General features: G+C 46.5%; 1 protein-coding gene across 2 annotated transcripts in view; it reads right to left on the reverse strand.

Moving 5' to 3' along the window:
• Window positions 1–297: 297 nt before the first annotated feature.
• LOC129859496 (neuropilin-2-like) overlaps window positions 298–18,986 on the reverse strand; it is a 64,074-nt gene continuing 45,385 nt past the window's right edge. Inside the window, exons 11-17 of one of the 2 annotated variants that reach the window (XM_055929347.1) lie at window positions 15,816–15,896; window positions 15,506–15,667; window positions 10,729–10,994; window positions 10,180–10,276; window positions 8,589–8,621; window positions 2,937–2,996; window positions 298–2,735 (exon numbers count right to left, since the gene is read on the reverse strand). In XM_055929347.1, the coding sequence (XP_055785322.1) occupies window positions 2,419–2,735; window positions 2,937–2,996; window positions 8,589–8,621; window positions 10,180–10,276; window positions 10,729–10,994; window positions 15,506–15,667; window positions 15,816–15,896 (1,016 nt within the window). In that variant the 3' untranslated portion in view covers window positions 298–2,418. Of the gene's footprint in view, window positions 2,736–2,936; window positions 2,997–5,728; window positions 6,436–8,588; window positions 8,622–10,179; window positions 10,277–10,728; window positions 10,995–15,505; window positions 15,668–15,815; window positions 15,897–18,986 lie in introns of those variants that run through there. The other variant, XM_055929348.1, reaches the window with a different exon arrangement.

Raw genomic sequence — 18,986 nt, forward strand, 5'->3', positions numbered from 1 at the left:
GAGAGGAAAACTATGGCTGGCTGACACTGTGTGTATGCATGTCTGTTTTCATGTTTGTGTTTGAAAGCCTGTGTGTGTGACCTATACAGAGAGTTTGTGAATACAAACAGTGTACAGTGTGTGAATAGAAATGTGCCTGTGAGGGTGTTTGTTAGAGTGTACAAGTGTGTACATGGCTATGGACGACACAATGTACTGTGTATGAGTGTGGGTGTGTATACGCCGAGGTTACCTCAGTGTCCTCATACTAACAACCCATCTGAAACTCACACAAAGCAAGACAAATGACCACCAACATTCTCTGTATGGTATAAATCCTTTATTAAATAATCATAATAACAATATTAATAACAATCATAAAAAGAACATTTCTGTACAAAGCCCCCAAGCAACAATTAGGTCTGACCAGTGTCAGGGTCGTCCTTGTGAGGTTTAGCCCCTCTCTTGCCCAGAGGGGTGAGTTTGACTCATTCTTGCCCAGGGAGGTGTGTTTTAGCCCCTCCTGCCCAGACAGATTGTGCTACTGTTTCTGTATCTGTAATCTGATATGGGCTACAAAGGCAAGCTGGATCACAGAAGCTCCAAGGCACTTGGAAGAGAGTCCGTGGGGTCCAGTGATGGGAGCCTCTGGGATAGGAGAGGGAATGTGGGTTGGTGGGGTGGAGGGCGGAAGGGAGAAGGGGATAGACTTTACCTCACGGCCCAGCGACCCCCCCCCAAAAAACCTGGGCCTCTCGGTCAGCACAAGCCTGGGTCCACTTCAGTACATCCAGACGCACACAGCCCTATACATGCCCATCATTGCATCAGAATGACCAGGATACTCTTTCTTCGGTGTGTGCGTGCTAGCATGTGCACGCTGTGTATGCATGTGTGTGTGTGTGATCAGTGTGTGTGAAAGTGAGAAGTCTGAGGTACAGTGGAAAGATTTACTGTTCTCTTTCCCACTCCTCCTTCACAAGGCTAGAGAGTCCAGAGGGAGCAGATGTGTGTTTAAATCCTCCTGATTTACCTCTCCCCATAAACCTGTTTCCTGTTAAAACGCCAGCCTCACCGTGACAACGCAAAATGGAGCCAAAGTGTGAAAAAAAGAGCAACAAACATCAAACGAGGAGAGCACAAGTGAAGAACCATGACACCAAGACCACATTGGTCCACTCTGAGGAAATGGTGTCCTTCCATTGGTGTTTCCTCTACCAATCGCTGACTTAAAGCTCAGATGTGTGTCCACTGTCAAGTAACGATCTAGAACATATATATATATTTTTGTTTTTGTATCCCACTTTGCGTTTTATCGTTGATTCGTTACTCATCCAACACACAGAGTACATTGTTCCCAGAGAGGTTGATTTAGGACTTTGTGCTCCATTGATTCATATTTTTGTTTCCTTCTTCTCTCTTCATCAGTTCTCATTTGTAGATGGCTATTCAGTCTCTGCTTGGATTTCCCAGCAATCCATAGGTTGCACTGGCCAAAACCATCTCCACCTTAACCCTTTACTTCACCTAGCCACAGTTTACTGTAAACACGACCGCCAACCTTTTCGATACAAACCCACCGGCAACCACTGCCTGAAACTAAATCTAACAATAAACTCCCTTGCTTTCTATCTTCAAACGGAACACGTTTAGAAGAGAACATGATTAGAACCCCCCCCCCTTCTCCCCCCATTCCCTCCTTTCTTTATCAGCATTCACAGGCTGGCAACAGGCCAAAACGAGAAAGAAAACAGAGAAGAATTGAACAAATAACAAAAAGACACACCAAAGACGGTGATTAGTCTAAAAATACCCCAGACCTGTCAGAAAATGGGGCGGAGAACTGAGGCTGATGTGTTACAGAGACGCAAGAGTCTAACTCAACAAAAACACTTCATAAAGAATTCACTTCACTAGGTTCTAGGCCACTGTGTCCACGTGATAGAGAAATACTATCTAAGCACTGCATGAACACCTGTCTAAGGCGTTTTCTGTGTCAAGGAGTTTAGCATAACATCTTTCCAGTTTAAAAACTAGACCTAGAAAACTATGATGTATTTATATGGAGTTCTCAATTTTGGGGGGAGGGGGGAATAGTAGGTATTGATATGTGTTGATATTTGAACTCCCCTGGCAATGGAACAGTCTGCTATAGGGACCACTTTGGGAAATACCCAGTCCTTCCCTCATTGGTTTTGGTCCAGAAAACCCCACCCTGGACTGCACCACTTTGATTGAAGCAGGGTGGAGGGGTCTCAAGATCAGTCTAAAAAGTGTATTTTCCCCAAAATGTCCTTCCATCTGGCAGGTGTAGTCCTTCAGCTCAGAAAGGAAATTCACGTTCCAAGCAAAGGAGAGAAAACAAAGGAGAAGATAATTTCCTCAAAATGGCCGCCTCTCTCCTTTCCTCTACCCCTCTCCTCTCTCTACTCTTTCTCCTCATGCCTCGGTGCAGCAGCGCTGCTGGTTGAGCTTCACCTTGTGCTTGAGGCCGTCGTACAGCTCAAAGTTGTAGTTCTCCAGCGTGGTAGAACTACGCGATGACAGGCCACTGTAGGAGCACGTGCAGTAGAGCAGCATGCCGGCGCACACAGCGCCCAGCAGCACGCCCAGGGAGCTCATAACGATGATGGTGACCAGGATGGGGTCCAGCGTATACAGCCACGAGTTGTCCTTGTCGGCTGAGGAGGAGACGCGCGTCTCCAGTGGCTCGGAGGACGGGGCCGCCGTACTCAACTCCTCGGGGAACGCCCAGCCTGGACGACAGGAGAAAAAGAGAGGGAGAGGGAGGAGAGAGAGAAGAGAGAGGGAGAGAGAGAGAGAGGGGAGAGAGAAAGGAGTAGAGAAGGAGAGAAAAAGAGAGATGCTTATTAGAAACGAGGTGTTTTTTCACATTTGGAAAAACTTATTGCAGTAATGGACACATGAAATACATTGTAGTTGATGGAAGCACTTACCTCCATCTAACTCGTCCCTGCCATTAAAAAGTCTGCTGTCTCCAAACTCTGGTCTCCTATCTATGAGAGAAGAAGATACAACAGAACAATTGTACAAAGTATGTACAATGCCAAGCATCCATACAGTACATTTTGGTTTCATGCAATAATGTAAGCTGTCTATGTCAAATCTTCCTTCACTGTAATTACTAATTACAGTAATGAATTTCTATAATATGTGTTGGGGCTGCTAAAGTCCAATGGCATACAGACACATACCACAATGTAGAAAAATATCACTTTATTACCACAGATCATACTATATTCACATTCATTTAACTATTTCAAATCACACTTTTGACATAGCTCACAAAGAGGTGCAAAGCCCAAGTAAAGTATCAGCAAACAATTTTACCATCATCATCATCATCATCATCATCATCATCATCATCATCATCATCATCATCATCATCATCATCATCATACAAATAGATTATGCATTGAGCGCTAAACAGACAAAGAGATAATCAAACACAGTTCCCATCCTGGCTTCCACCCACTGCGTTGCGATGTGGTGTGATCATCATGAGATACCAATGAGTATCAGCACTGAGAGTGGTGCTTAGGAGTGCATAAGCCTAGCCCTCCGTTCAACCCCCCCAAAATTCACCCCGACGCTGTTTTTGAAAACGCCACTTTAACTTCAGGTTTATTTTCATCTTGAGTGGTGTGTGCGCAACACTTGGCATGTGGACAGAGGTGGGAGTAAGTGCTTGGCAGGAACACCTTAACTGGAGCCCTCAACGAGAATCATTAATATTGTCTCCAGGGGCAACTGCTGTTGGCTGCTGGTGTGTGTGTGGGGGGAGGGGTGCATGTGCGCATGTGTGAGAGAGAGACTGCATGTGGGTGTGTGTGTGTTTGCGTGAGAGATTGTGTCTGTGTGTGCAGGAGATGGGAAAAGAGAAAAGTGCTTACTACGGCCTAAATAAATGTTATCGCTCCATTACCTAATTAGAGATATTAAGAGCTTGGAGCGGACCTATGGTGAGATGGACAGAGTGGGGTGCCCAACCCGCAGTTGATTTAAAAGCACATTGTGAGTGGATGCCAAAAAACTCCTCTTCACTCTGAGAAAAGTAAAAAGCCTGATTGCCACACACATTCACCCAACTTAATGGGAAGACTCTATGGTCCTTATAGCCTTCTTCAAAAAAAAAACAGATAACATGGTGGCTTCCATAGAAATGTTCTATTTAATTCTGTGGAGGCATCACTCTAACCCAAACACGGTTGTCCTACTTAAAGGGACAGTTCATTCCAAACTCAAAGTTTGTCAGATGCTTTCAGACCTGGGAATTGGTCTTATGTTGAGATAAGTTCACATCCCAGGCCACCGGTTGTAAATGGAAGCACCATCATTTGCTGATTTTATTTGGTGTTTATCTTTTCCACTCATTCGAGGTTGAGGCATATAGCTGGATCTACACAACTATGGGACGTGGACTCATCTCATAGTCTACTTTTGAGATCGGAAAACACCTTTGACATATGTGGTGGTTAAATGGGCAGGTATTTAACTAAACTAGCTCTGGATGTACTATAATGGTGAGATAGATAACTGTTTATCATTAAAGGGATAGTTCAACCAAACTACACAATTAAAAAAAAAAAAAAAAATCCCCTGAAAGCAGTCTATAGAATCCATGCTTAGGCTTTGTTTACATGGCCACTGTTTTGTAATTTGGGTGAACTTCCCCTTTAAGGGCCATCTGATTCTCAGAGCTCTACATAACCACTAACAAACCAGCCAACTTAAATATGTGCTAACTATTATCATAATTGGGCCTGGTCCCATTTGAAACATATTTCCAATTCTCTTGGCCACCAGTTGTTATACCATTACATTCTTTGCCATTTTGTTTATACCCTCAATGTTCTAATGACGGATGCATCCCGCCAGCATCCATCTTAAGTTATGGGGAAGCATCGTTTGTAGTTTGTCTCTGGTTTCCATGATGTTTTGGTGCATTCTCAACTAAGAGCACACGCAACAGAAAAAAAAAGTCTTACAGCTGTTTGAGAGTATTGCATAGAGTTGGATGTGGGGCTTACCAGCCACATGTTGTCACATGGGTGACGACATTGAGGACTTTCCAAGATAGAACACAAACAATGTGGGAATGAGCATTAATCACTGATGATGATGATGATGATGATGATGATGATGATTGATAATGATATTATAAAGACAGGGACTCTGCTCACAGACTGACTGAGGGGTCATAATTCAATCAAAAGCTTGATGCAGGGTTTCCGGTGTGGGACTACTGAAATATTATTCTTGAGCTGCGTGAATGAGGTTGATTCCTCAGGTCAATAAGAGTGACACAAAAAATGCTCAACTTCATATTCAAACATGCTTTTAGTCTTACAACTGGAATACCCAATAACCCGGCCCGCGCATAATAAACAAAACACAAGTAATCGTTACAGTGCATCTATTTAACATTTCCTTCAGTAATAGTAACACTGACACCTTAGCCTGTCCTGGCGCGCTATCTTTATAATGAAGCCTCTCCTGTAGCGCATCCATTGTCTCTGACTGTAGCATTCCCTCTCCTCCCGCTCTTCTCTCTCCTCAGAGTGTTCCAGTGGAGCTGTCAGTAAGACAGTATCTCTCACTTGTCTGTTTGTGGTCCGACAGCGCTGGAGGTCTTACATGGCTGAACTACTACACCCACACCGGGCCGGGAGGTTAGCCCACACCGAGTGTGTCCGTGCTGGTGCGATTTCAGGAAGCCCTCGGGGGGGGGGGGGGGGGGGGGGTTAGGAACCAGAACTAGAACCAAAAGTCCTGTAAGGCTGGAGGTTGGGTTTGAAACGAGCCACTCACATAGATCGCTTCATCTCTCTCTGAATCACATCACCACAGTTTGAAGTGTGAAATGTCAACGACCAACTCCCCCATAAAAACAGTGACCGAAACTACGTCCGTAGTCCGTAGGCAGATTCAAATGATAGAAATAGTGTTCGAAGAGTTAGTCTGTGAACAATAACATCCGCTGCTGATGAAAGCAGGACCTAACAGAAAATGTCACTGTCAATACCACTCCGATCCTTGTCCCCCGTTCCATCATCCGTGATCCATGCCATCAAAAGGGGAGGTGTTTAGCTGTAAGCCCCACCGCTTCCTTTCAGCAGAGGGCATATGTTTGGTGGCCGTGGTTGTCTAGCCTCACGGTGAGCACGGGCTCCGTCCCTGGAGCGGCCGTTACCGGGTTACTGGCTGAGCACTGGGAGTACTGAAAGTACTGGGATTGGCTGTGGTAGGCCACAGAGAGCTGGCTCTTCTTCGCTGCCAGCCTTCGTCGATGGCAACAGAGCGCCCGTACCAAGATGGCCACTGCCAGGAGTATCAGGGCACCCCCGGCGGCCACGAGGTAGTACCAGAGGGTGGGTATGAGTGGCAGCGCCAACGTGTCAACTGTGGGGTCACTCCCGCCAGGAACACCTCCCCCTGGTGGAGAGATAAGGAATATGTTGGCTCGGGGGGGAGTAGAGAGGAGGCAAGCTAAGCACATCCAATGGACTGCTTTGTTTTTTGTGTTTTTTTTTCCTCCCCTGTGGCTTTCCATCACATGAACAGCAGGCGTACGAGCACATGGGCATGCACAAGCATGCCAGCTCAAACGGGGGAAAAAAGTTATTCATCACAGATAATGGCTAAAACAAATCAAATGCATCAGGGTTTTTTGGATCTGAGGATTGAAGCTTGGGTGGCAGTCGATGGTGAGAGAGGTGATTTTCACACTAAGAGCAGTATAGCTACAGATTTTAAATGAGTCTGTGGGATTGAATTGATCCAATGCTCCAATGAATAAAGGTCTCATGTAATAACTTGGGTGTGAAACAAAGGGTGTGATAATTAGCTGTAACAGAACAGACGCACACACACACACACACACAGACCCACTGGACAGAGACATCTGAACAATATGAATTGATACCTAATTAACTTGAGAACAAACATCAATTCAGTTTGAACGAAATCAAACCAAAGAGGTTTCAAGCCCTGTGGTTGATTTATGATTGACACCTGGGTTGGATCAAGACACAAACTGTGTACGTTGTTGACTTTTTGTACATTCAATTGAAAAGTCACTGATGCAACGTTACGTGACGACGCCCTCCAACGAGGAGCCACTACTTCCTGTTGGTACAGGAAATCCCAGTGCTCCACTGACCAATCATAAGACCCCATGGAGTCCACATAGGAATGTTCTGGATTATTCTCTCTTTAATTTGGACACAGTGATGGAATATGTTTGGCAGGTTCAAATGGATTTATTTGGAAGACACATTGCTGTTCTGTTCTAGTCTTTGTTTTTGTTGCTCTCTTGGTCAGTTCTTTCCTCTTCAGGCCAAGAAGTATCTCAGTGGAGACCCTCCTCTACTAACACAGCTCCTCCACTTCAATCCTATGAACCCCTCTCACATTCTTTGCGCAATCGCCCTAACAACGTCTTCCTATTCATACACGTCTGTGAAATCATACGCCGACAACAGTTTCCAAGAACTCTTAGGTCTGATCTAAGAAAATGGACCAAAACCAGCAGTTTAAGGGAGAGAGAGAGAAAGAGAGAGAGAGAGGGATAGAGAGGGAGAGAGAGAGAGAGAGAGAGAGAGGGAGAGAGAGGGGGAGAGAGGGAGAGAGAGAGAGAGAGGGAGAGAGCGAGAGAGAGGGAGAGAGAGAGAGAGAGGGAGAGAGAGGGAGAGAGAGAGAGAGGGAGAGAGAGAGAGAGAAAGAGAGAGAGGGAGAGAGAGAGAGGGAGAGAGAGAGGGAGAGAGGGAAAGAGGGAGAGAGAGGGAGAGAGAGGAGAGAGGGAGAGAGAGGGAGAAAGTGAGAGATAGCTGAGAGACTCCATGTACGGTGTAGAGTTGAAGCCATCCTGAGTATTCGACCATGTCACATAATTACAGAGGGAAATGGTGCGTGTACCTGCCACTGCACTGTGCACACGCTCATTAGACAGAGCTGAGAGGATGAGAGAGACACCGGCGTCGCAGCTGAGTCACTCTATTTGATTACGTTTCACTAGGAAGTGTGTATGTGTGAGTTTTTGTGTGTGTGCTTTTGTGTGTCTGTGTGGGCGTGCGTGCATGTGTGTGTGTATGAGTCTGTGTGTGTCTGTGTCTGTGTATATGTTTGCGTGCGTCACGGTGGAGGAAAAAATTGCACACATCACACACACAAATTCCCAAGCTCTTATCTTATTGGAATCAGCAGCCAAAAACGCTATATCAAGCAATAACATCAATCCCCTATAGCTCTCCCAATATTTCTATTGAGGCAGACATGTCAAAGCAATAGTATGAATTTCTCTGCAATAAACTGGATTCTGCTGGATTCAGTGGGCTCTGATGTCGTTTGATGATGTCTGGATGCTGATGATGATTTTGGGAATCGTTTGTCCCCAAAGAAGCATTAATCAAGTGGCGAACACAGCTCTTGCACACCCATTTCTCTTGATTGGACTGGGCTTGTCACATGGGTGCCATCAAGCAAAGCTCCCATTAACCAAAGCTGTACAGTGCAGCGCAGCGAGCAGGAAGCGGAAACATTTGCACAGGAAGTGACATCATTACACGGCTAAAGGGGCACAAACTCACCTGTCATGTCGGGAGGGAAGGCAGCAAAGGGATCTGAAAGAGAGAAACAAGACTGTTTATAACCTGAACAATAGCTAGGAAAGTCAGCTAAAAACATTTAAACAAATTTCATTCGGATTCTGTTGGCACTGATATCACTCTATAGCCTATTGACAACTTTCTCAGTACTGCAACTCAAAAGAAATAGAATGAAAGAGCCTGTAGGTATGTGTTCTTGGGGTAGAATGCAATGTCAAAGAGTGTGTTATTGTGAGTTGGGAGACTTGGAGGGCGACTGTGTTTGAGTTTGAGTTTATTTTTACAGGGACAGTGCACATTAATCAACGTTTCAGTAAAAGTGCCGGTTTTAGCCAGCCGGCTAATTTTCAACCGCAGTCCCTGGGCAGGGTGTGAAGTTTGAGTCATTCAAAGTTGTGGAGTCCAGTTGAGCTGGGGAAGATTGCTGCCTGGCTGGCTGACTGCACACACAACGTTGAGTCTGATTGACTTGGAAAGGCAACAAAAAGAATTGGGGCCTGCGAGAGGGGTGACTTGGGAAGGGGAGACTTTTTGGCGGTAACACCAATGTGCTGTGAACAAACTCGACTGCGCTGGTTGATAAGAGCACTCCCAGCATGCCTTGGGAATGAGGAAGAAGGAGAAAATGGGTAGAGAGGGGGAGAGGCACTTCCACACCGGTTGACAGAGGGAGGACGGGTTTTCATCTTTCGTCTCACAACCACACTACCGTACCCCCCCCCCCCCCCACACAGCCCAACTCTATGAAGTCAAACTCGATGATGGCAGGTTTTTGGCTCAAAACCCACGGTCTGTCTGTGATCTGTTTAAGACCTACTCCTAAACCCCCCCTGCTCTGGCTAGATTAAAAAGCCCAACACACACACACACACACACACACACACACACACACACACACACACACACACACACACACACACACACACACACACACACACACACACACACACACACACACACACACACACACACACACACACACACACAAACACACACACACACACACACACACACACACACACCTGTGCCGGATCTATTGCTTTGACGGCTCTGGAAAGCTCTGTTTACAGATACGAGAGGAGAAGAAGAAATCTAACGAAACATAGATTAGCATCGCAGGGGCCCACGGGGCGTTTATGGCCTACTTTCTATTCTTCCTTTCTTTTTCTGGCAGAGGAATAACACTCCACTCTTTCGTTCATTCTCTCTCCTTTCATCTCTTCGCCCCGGCTTTCAGAAGTACCAGTCAGTCTATCCCCGAAATTCTGATGAGGGAACTTGTGGTGTGTGTTTGTGTTGTGTGTGTGTGGGGTGTTTAAAGCACAACTGGAGTGACAGGTCGGGGACCCCAAGGGAGGAGAGGAGGAGGAGACAGAGGTAGAGAAGAAATGAGAGAGAGAGAGATAGAGGGGGGAACAGAAGTTGAGTGGTGTGGTGGGATGACGGAGGAAAATAACTGGGGTGCTGGAGGGTCAGGTGTGTGTATACACATGTATGTATGTGTGTGTATGCACATGTATGTATATGTGTCAGTGAGTGTGTGTACACATGTTTGTATAATCTGCAGACTTACGTGTGCACTCCTCCAAAGGTGTACCAGAACTCATGTGGATGTTGTCGATCATGATATGGCCCTTGGTTCCGTGGTCAAAGAAGCCTTCCATAACCACCTGAGAGGAGGAGGAAGAGGAGGAGGAAGGGTAAGGGAAGGAGGAGGAAGAGTAAGGGAAGGAGGAGGAGGAAGCGTAAGGGAAGGAGGAGGAGGAAGAGTAAGGGAAGGAGGAAGAGTAAGGGAATGAGGAGGAGGAAGATTAGGGGAAGGAGGAGGAAGAAGCAAATGACCTACATGTAGATGCAGGGATACATCTTATACATGGAATCGATAACCATGAATATGGACCACTGCAACACATAACCACTAGTAATATACTTCTGCTTGTTTCTCCAGCTAACTCTTCTCCAGCTAACTCCAGCTAACTCTTCTCCAGCTAACTCTTCTCCAGCTAACTCTTCTCCAGCTAACTCTTCTCCAGCTAACTCTTCTCCAGCTAACTCTTCTCCAGCTAACTCCAACAGGCAATTTTTATGGAAGGGAGAGAGGAGCATGCTGACGCCCGAATACCTGGAACTCTTTGGGGGATCGGGGCAGGATGGTGCGACCCTCCTTCCAAACGGGGCCCTGGTCGCCGCGGAGTGCCCAGAGAAGGGTCTCCTTGTGATGGGCATCGCGGAGAAGGATGCGCAGGGTGCCCTGGGCCTCTCCCCACAGCTGGTAGGAGAAGAGCAGGCAGAGAGGCCCCGTGTCGGGTCCCACCATGGGGCTTAGGATCCTGGCTCGTTGCCGCGCCATCTTGGGGTTGGCTTCGATGTACAGGTAGCTATTCAGGTCTGTGTGGGGAAGGGAGACAATGCAGTGGTGGGTTTAGAGACTTGAGATGTTGCAGTGAGGGGAACACAGTACGTATACACACACGTATGGGCAATACATACACGTAGGCACATGTGCACACACACGAGGGAGTGTACACACACACACACACGTGCGCACATCAGTGCATCTGCACACACAAGAATAAAACCACACAATACCACAACTACAAGGTCAGACTTACAATAGCACAGGGATATGATACATATCAAAACACACCTAACAGAAGAATAGGGTCAGTGAGAGAGTCAAGCACTAAGGGAAGGTGATGAATTCACAGCCAACCCAAGGGAGCCATTCCCATTGCTATTCAGGTAGACCCCATTACATAATAGCATTGGGTTCAACGCAGACAGTTGTTTATAGAAGAGGATGTTTAGTTAGTAAATTGGATGTGGACTTTGGAATCCTTTGAGGGATTGAACCTGACAGGGCGTGTGTATGTAGAGTTAAGTGGGCCAGTATCAACACATTGCTGACAAGATCACCTGTGCTTTATCGCAGTGTGTGTTAGAGCAGTTAGGTGAGGGAACTACAGATAAAAATCACTGTGTGTGTGTGTGTGTGTGTGTGTGTGTGTGTGTGCGTGCGTGCGTGCGTGCGTGCGTGCGTGCGTGTATGCGTGTGTATATTGTCCAAGAGGCACTAGGTACAATGAAGTTATGGATATTAGCATCCCCATATTCCAGCTGAATGTTCATGTATAAACCGTTATATATTACAAACTGACATGTAATTATGTAATATATATATAAATAGTATATGCTATGTCCCCTGTACTCAGGCAACAGGTGTAAATTGAAAACAATGTCTATCTTCAAAATATGATTAAAATTATCATTTTGACCCCATGGACTTTCAGTCCTTGCATCTATAGCTCCATCTACGAATTGTTTGGTGATTACATTTATCCAGCTTCATCCCTCAGCTTCATAGAAAACATTTATTTCATAGAAAATACATTTTCATTAAGGAATGGACCTTTATATTTGTTTAGTTGAAGCTAGACCATAGAAACAGAACTCGATGAGCACAGTGCACAATGTCATAGTCATTGACCTCGATTGTGATGCAGCTGTGATGTCATCCGAACACCTGTGAAGCAACATTCTAGAGGTCAACCAAATCATTTAGGCACTTGAAAGCATTGCCTATCACATTGCTATCTGCTCTGAACAATTAAACAATATATAATTACGTCAAGTTCTTTCAATAATGGACTATCTCCAATATCTGAGCCAGTTCGGGCCCCTCCATCCATTCCCTTTGGACCAGTTCATCTGGAAAGTGTTGAAGATGGTTCCAAAGGACGTTCTCGCCTCATGGCTGATTACACAAATGACTGGAGGATCTCCCGCGCCTGGAGTGGCTACCTACCAGGTCCTGAACCAGGTTTGTTTGGCCTAGATTATAGTGACTAGTCTGAAATGGCAACTTATTCCCTATATAGCTAGTGAAATACTTTTGACCAGAGCCCTGGGCCTAGGGCGGGTTACTCTAAAACACATTGTGACAAATGTTGATGTAAAAAGGGCTTTATAAGTACAATGTGATTTATTGATTGATTCATTGCAGGGACAATGGCAAAGTCCATTTTTGAACACCCAACCTGCATGCCAGTTCCAGCCCAACTCAGCCCCTGCCACCTTTCAGCTAAACTCCAGCTATGGACAAGACCAGGACCATTTTATGGACTGGAAAGAGGGGCCCCAGATCAACAACAACAATCAAGTGCATTGTCATCAGGATGTGGAGCCAATGGATGTTGATGTTGTTGTGGAGGTGAAAGACAACAGCCAATCAGTAGCCACTTGGCAGGCAACAGTCTGGTCCAGCCAATCAGCAGCTAAAGGCCAGGCAACAGCCTGGCCCAGCCAATCAGAAGCCACTACCAAGACAACATTCGGGCCAAGCCAATCAGCAGCCGCTACATTTTTGTCATCTAGCCAGCAGAATGCCGCTATATTTTGGCCATCGAGCCAGACAGCAGTCTCCAACAACCAATCAGCAGCCTGCACTAAGAGAGATGGTGACGACATGAGGAGCAGCAGCAATTGCCAGGTGTTTGACCCCAAGAGTAGGAGGATGTAAATGTGAGAGACTCTTAAGGGTCATTTTTCCCAAAAAATGGAGGGTCAGTGTCACAGCCAAAAGACTCAGTCCATCACAGAGACCTTGACGTGTGGATCACAGCATAAGAAGCTGTAGAACCACAAGCTTGACTATTTTTCATAGAAAAATAAATGTTTGATTGATTGCAAACTAAATTCAGCATGGCTCTTTTGTGTCCATGTTATGGTGGTTACTGTAGCTACATGTACGTCGTAAAATAATGTGCTGTCGTGGAGGGAACTAAATCATTTATTTGATTATATTAAAGGTTTAGACCAACTGTATAAGGACAGCAATCAGCATCCATAATGCAAATGCAGATAACTCACTTGTAATGAATTTAACACTTTATCAAGGAAATGTACACTCTACAATTTGTACCTAACTTAAATCTGGAAGACGACTGAAGTTTGTATTGTATGTGAGAGGGAGAGAAAGCTTGAGTACATTGAAGTGTGTATTATACTGTGCAGTATGTGCATGTGTGTGTAGCCACCCTAATAGTCTGTCACGATGACAGCCCCCCTCTGCTCTCTAGTGTGTGTGTCACATCAGTGTGTGTGTGTGTGTTTGTAAGGAGCCCTCCCATGCAGCACCATACAGCACTGTCGATCGCTGTGCGTCTATCTGTGTGTGAGTGTGTGCATGCGCGAGTGTGTGAATGCAAGTGTGTGTGTGTGTGTGACTGTGTGTATACGGGTGTATGAGTGTGTGTGCGCGAGTGTGTGCATGCGTCCGTACGTCTGCGTGTGTGTACGTGTGGGTCTTCACCACACAGAAAACATCCCCACTTTATCAAACTGATCTTAATGCGTTCGCAGAGGCCCCCCTCTCCCTACACCTCGGGTGAACCCGGCGTCTCTGAACGCTCCCCCCATTGTTCCGCAGCTTGTTCGGCAGACAGCTCATAATCGAGAGGGGCGCGTTCACGTGATGTGATGCAACAGCATTATTAATCCATTTTCTCAGCAGTCTCCTGCAGCGAGCGAAGACAAAGAGAACTCAATCCACAAACGCGGGCCTCGTTATCGACGCCGCGGGCACCACACGTTGATATGCTACGGCGCGAGTTCTCCAGCTGTTATGTTTTTACATTTTACAGAGAGAGAGAGATCAAGAGGTTACTGGGTCTGGGTTTTCTGGGTCACGAGAGAGATAAAGAAAGGGAGGGAGAGAGGGAAAGAGGGGGGAGCGTGGACAGTGAGATAGAGAGAGAAAGGGAGAATGAGAGAGATAGAAAGGGAGAATGAGTGATAGAGAGAGAGAGCGAGAGCGAGAGCGAGAGCGAGAGAGAGAGAGAGAGAGAGAGAGAGAGAGAGAGAGAGAGAACCTCTCTCTTAGGCTGACCACTAACAGGGCGATCTGATTGGATGATTTGGCTACAATCCTCGACCTACGTACCCAGGGATTCCCCGATCTAAGGCCCAGGTGACATCAGAGATTCCCAACCACTTTGAGCGCGAGCAGGTCCTGAAACTCCCCCTTTAATTCTTCACAGCTGCAGCTTGTTAAATATTTCATGGGCCCCATTCGAAATATATCAAAAACCAATGAATTTTAAAACAAGGTCAGGATAACAATCCCTTTAACCCTCATTTGGCGGAGTCCCAAATGGCCGCCTATTCCCTATTATAGTGCACTACTTTTGACCAGGACCCATTGGACCGGCTCATAGGGACCTTGTCAAAAGTAGTGCACGATATAGGGAATAGGATGTCATTTAAAGCACGGTCAGTGTAAGAAAACCTCAAAGAAAAACTCCAAACCGCTCATATCTTTAATTAATATGCCAAAAGCTTCACTCTTTTTTGATCTGGGGGTATGTATAAAGGGGACTTAATAATTGCTCTAAGTACATGGAAGGCTACTTAGGGAGCCAGAGATTTGCCTGCAAGGTAATCGAGGGGCAGGAATGCTCGGCTGGGAATATGGTTTTCCAGTTTTTTTCCTCTGGAATCTCTTGCCTCTGTAGTTAATAAGTGCTACTGGTTCTTAACTTTTTCCTGCCCAGAACGCTCCCGGAACAATCCGTTAGCATCACAGAGTTGTAGCGCAGTCACATAGAGCAGAGTGGATGAGTTACACGTTATAAATGCGTGCGTGTGAGTGTGTGTGTAGGTCTGTGTGGTTGTGTGTGTTTATAAGTCACAAAATCAGCCTCGGCTGGGGCTCAAACAGAGTTTTTGTACATTCAAATGTTTACAAACACCAAACAAGTACTTTACTGTATATCAAGCTAAATTAGCCCAAGTGGCTATCTAACCTCTTTCTTGCCTTCTGAACATGGTTGTTGTGAACCACCATTGCCAACCCCGATTTAGGGGGGGAAGCTAGCTGTGCTATGCTCAGGGAGACTCACCGGTGGGGGGCAGAGCGAGGTCCAGGCTGGGGCCCTGGGCTGGGGCTTTGGAGCTGCTGTGGAGGGACCAATGGAGCGGGGCGCTGAGGTCGTGAGTCCAGCCACACAGACCCTGCTCAAAGTCACACACACCACCCATTGACGGAGGGGAGGAGCTAGCTCCTGGAGAGAAAGGGTGGGAGAGGGACAGAGAAAGACACACAGAGAGAGAGAGAGAGAGAGACATCAATCATCAAACATTCTACAATATTATACAAACATAAAGTATCTATATGCAACATTTCCACACAGCATGCTTACAGACACTCACCTCTGCCCGACCGCTGGGCAGTGCTACTCTCCATTGGACCAGACAAAGTCGGCGTGGCTGTGTCAGCCAGCGTGCTGGTTTCTATGGAGGCACAACACATAAGTGTTGTCAGTTACATCCAAGATGCTCAAAATGAAACATACTCAATGAAACATACTCAATGAAACACCGCATTGTGAATATGACCACAGCTTTCTGACTAATCAACAGTTTGCCCAATTACAATCAATACAATTTCCCAACCTCTGCTTCTCACAGACTAGTGCTTACTCCACACACCTAAATGAGAGTCTGAGGTCATCTCCCACACTCCTTCCCTCCCGTCCTCCCCCTCCCAGATGAGGTGACAGACTGAGCCAGGCGGTGATAGTCTCTTAGCCCAGACATTTCCCTCCCTCCATGGGTCTGTTAGCCCAGACATCTCCCTCCCTCCATGGGTCTCGACTGTCTCCACTGTCTCCACCTCCATCCACAGCCCAGTCAGACCAGTGGCTGGGGCCCTGTCAGGACAGGCCAGACACCACTGGCTCCATGGGTGATGAATGGGCCTAGCTAGTTCACCTTCAAATGGATGATCATGCGCATGCAGGCACATGCGCACGCACGCACGCACGCACGCACGCACGCACGCACACACACACACACACACACACACACACACACACACACACACACACACACACACACACACACACAGCAGCACATGGTCTACAGACTGCATTAGGAATGTTATCGGCGATAAGTGGCCATGCTATTGGGACCAGATGGGACAACCCTGGTTCCGTTATGCAATGACAGAGGGAAAGGTTTGGGTCATCTCTGCATTCGAACCACAATCTAACCAAGGTCCTAATCATATTATCATCCACCCATGGCCCCATATATCGCATCATGGGAATTTGTGGAAACTCTGTTCCAGGCTCCGTTCCAAAAGTTTGGGAACCACTGCTTTCGAGTATACTTGTGCTTCCTGATCATTTCTATGTAAAACTCTGCATCCAAGATGGCAAAACCTTTTTTTCCAAGCATTCATACTTTCCCTAAGATGTCATTTAGGAGTGCAATGACTGGAGAGACACACCAAACTCGAACATCTGGAAAGCAAGACTGCTAGGGCAGAATCTGGATGCATCTGCAGTCCAAAAACATAGCTGCTAGCTAATAGCTACATCAGTGTAATGATACTTCCTGGGCATGGCTAGCACAGTTTGCGTTTAGCGGCGATTGAGAAACACAGACGACAACAAACATGGAGGAAAGTTGATTACATTGTCCATATTAGGACGGATTGAAACGAGTCCTGCTGGAACTGAGGCTGTCCTAATATGGACACCATAGTTGATTGATCCTTTGACATTTTACGGTGACACAACTGCTTGTGAGGAAAAAATGAAACGGATGAAATGAATGAAACGGACACAGCCGGACGTCTGACGCTGTGGAAAGACACAGCTAAAATACCGCAACATGAAAGAATAGCGCCCAGCTGTTGAGGTCTCTGACTGCGTGACATTAGCCTAACGTTAATGTCACACCCTTTACTGAGGCAATTAGTTGGCCGATCAGATTTTAATCACCAAGGAGCTATGGGGACCCCACCGGAAATACGTTAACCCCCTACTCCTCCCTAACCTTTTTCACATCCAGAGGACCGTGTATCCTGTTATTTTATCCCCCTTAGCGCAAGCCTTTCCTCCAAGCCATTGCATCTCTGTGCTTTCAAAGGTCAGGCCTTGTCACAGTGGAAACGGCTTGACCTTTGTGGGGTGTGACAGGGGTGTGTGTGTGTGTCTGTCTGGTGTATGACAGAGGTGCCAGGGGTGACGGGAGAGAGACAAGGAGCTATGACCAGCCTGCCTCTCCCCGAGGGCTCCCCACTCCTTGACATGTGTGAGGAAACAGCTACAGAGCTGCACCGAGAGGCCGGCCCTTATACAGTATCACTGTGCCTTTCTCCTTGTGCAGAAGGCCTCCTCGTGCAGGAGGGCCTCCTCGTGCAGCAGAAGCAGAAGGCCTAACCGTGCAGGGAGAGGATCCCCTCATGCAGGAGAAGGCCTCCTTATTCAGGTATCGAGTCCCCTCATGCATCAAAAGGCCTCATGCATCATAAGGCCTCCTCATGCAGGGAGAGGGACCCTCATGCAGGAACAGCCCCTTCAAATCAAATGTGATTTGTCAGATGCGCCGAATAGAACAGGTGTAAACCTTACAGTAAAATGCTTACTTATAAGCCATTAACCAACAATGCTTTAAGAAGTTTTATAAGAAAAAAAAGTGGTAAGTAAAAAAAAAGAAAACATAAGTAACAAATAATTAAACAGCATTAGTAAAATAACAATAGGGAGGCTATATACAGGGGGTACCGGTACAGAGTCAATGTGCAGTCGAGGAGGATGAGGAAGCGCTGCACTTCCGACCGGAAAGGAGTACAGGGCCCATATGTACAGTATCAAGTGTCTTATAGTAGGAAGACTTTTTTTAAGGATCTACTCAGCCCTCTATCTATGTTATGTCATTTGCTGTGATCTAAAACGCAAAAGCGATCCTAAATCATTTGTCCTACACTGAGACGCTTGATACAAACGGCACCAGGGGAACTGTCATGTTTCAGAGAACACAGTGAACAGCGCTCCACCCCTTCCCCCTCACTGTTCTCAATCCCCCCCAGCCCCCTTACTCCGCTCCTTCTCTTCTGGAAAACAGCCATAGCTCTCTCTGAACAATCTGACTCAACAAAATTTGAGCAAGAATAAAAAAAAGTGTCAATTATGTAAAGAGCCTCTGTAAAACACACACACACACACCCGCCCGCCCACACGCACACCCATTAAACCAGCGCAATTGTCAAACGTACGCTTCCTTTGCAATTTCGACCTGTTAAAGCCGGCGCTCTTCTATTTTCAAACCCTAGCGCCAGGATTGATAATTTACCTGGCTTATATGAGCTTGCTTGTGCGGAGGTGGGAGGGGTGTCAATATTTTAGCTGTGTCCTTAAAAACGTGCGCCAAAGTGCCAATTTCAGGCAGCGCTCGTGGGGATATTTAAAAGACCAACCAAAAGCTGCTTTTAGCAATAACAACGGTTGTTTATGGCATGGATTTTGAGTGCAGCCTATCCAGCCATGATGCACAGTACCCATACGCACAGTGAAAACAAGAGATATGTACTTT

The sequence above is a fragment of the Salvelinus fontinalis genome, chromosome 7 (assembly GCF_029448725.1).
Source record: "Salvelinus fontinalis isolate EN_2023a chromosome 7, ASM2944872v1, whole genome shotgun sequence".
Taxonomy (NCBI): domain Eukaryota; kingdom Metazoa; phylum Chordata; class Actinopteri; order Salmoniformes; family Salmonidae; genus Salvelinus; species Salvelinus fontinalis.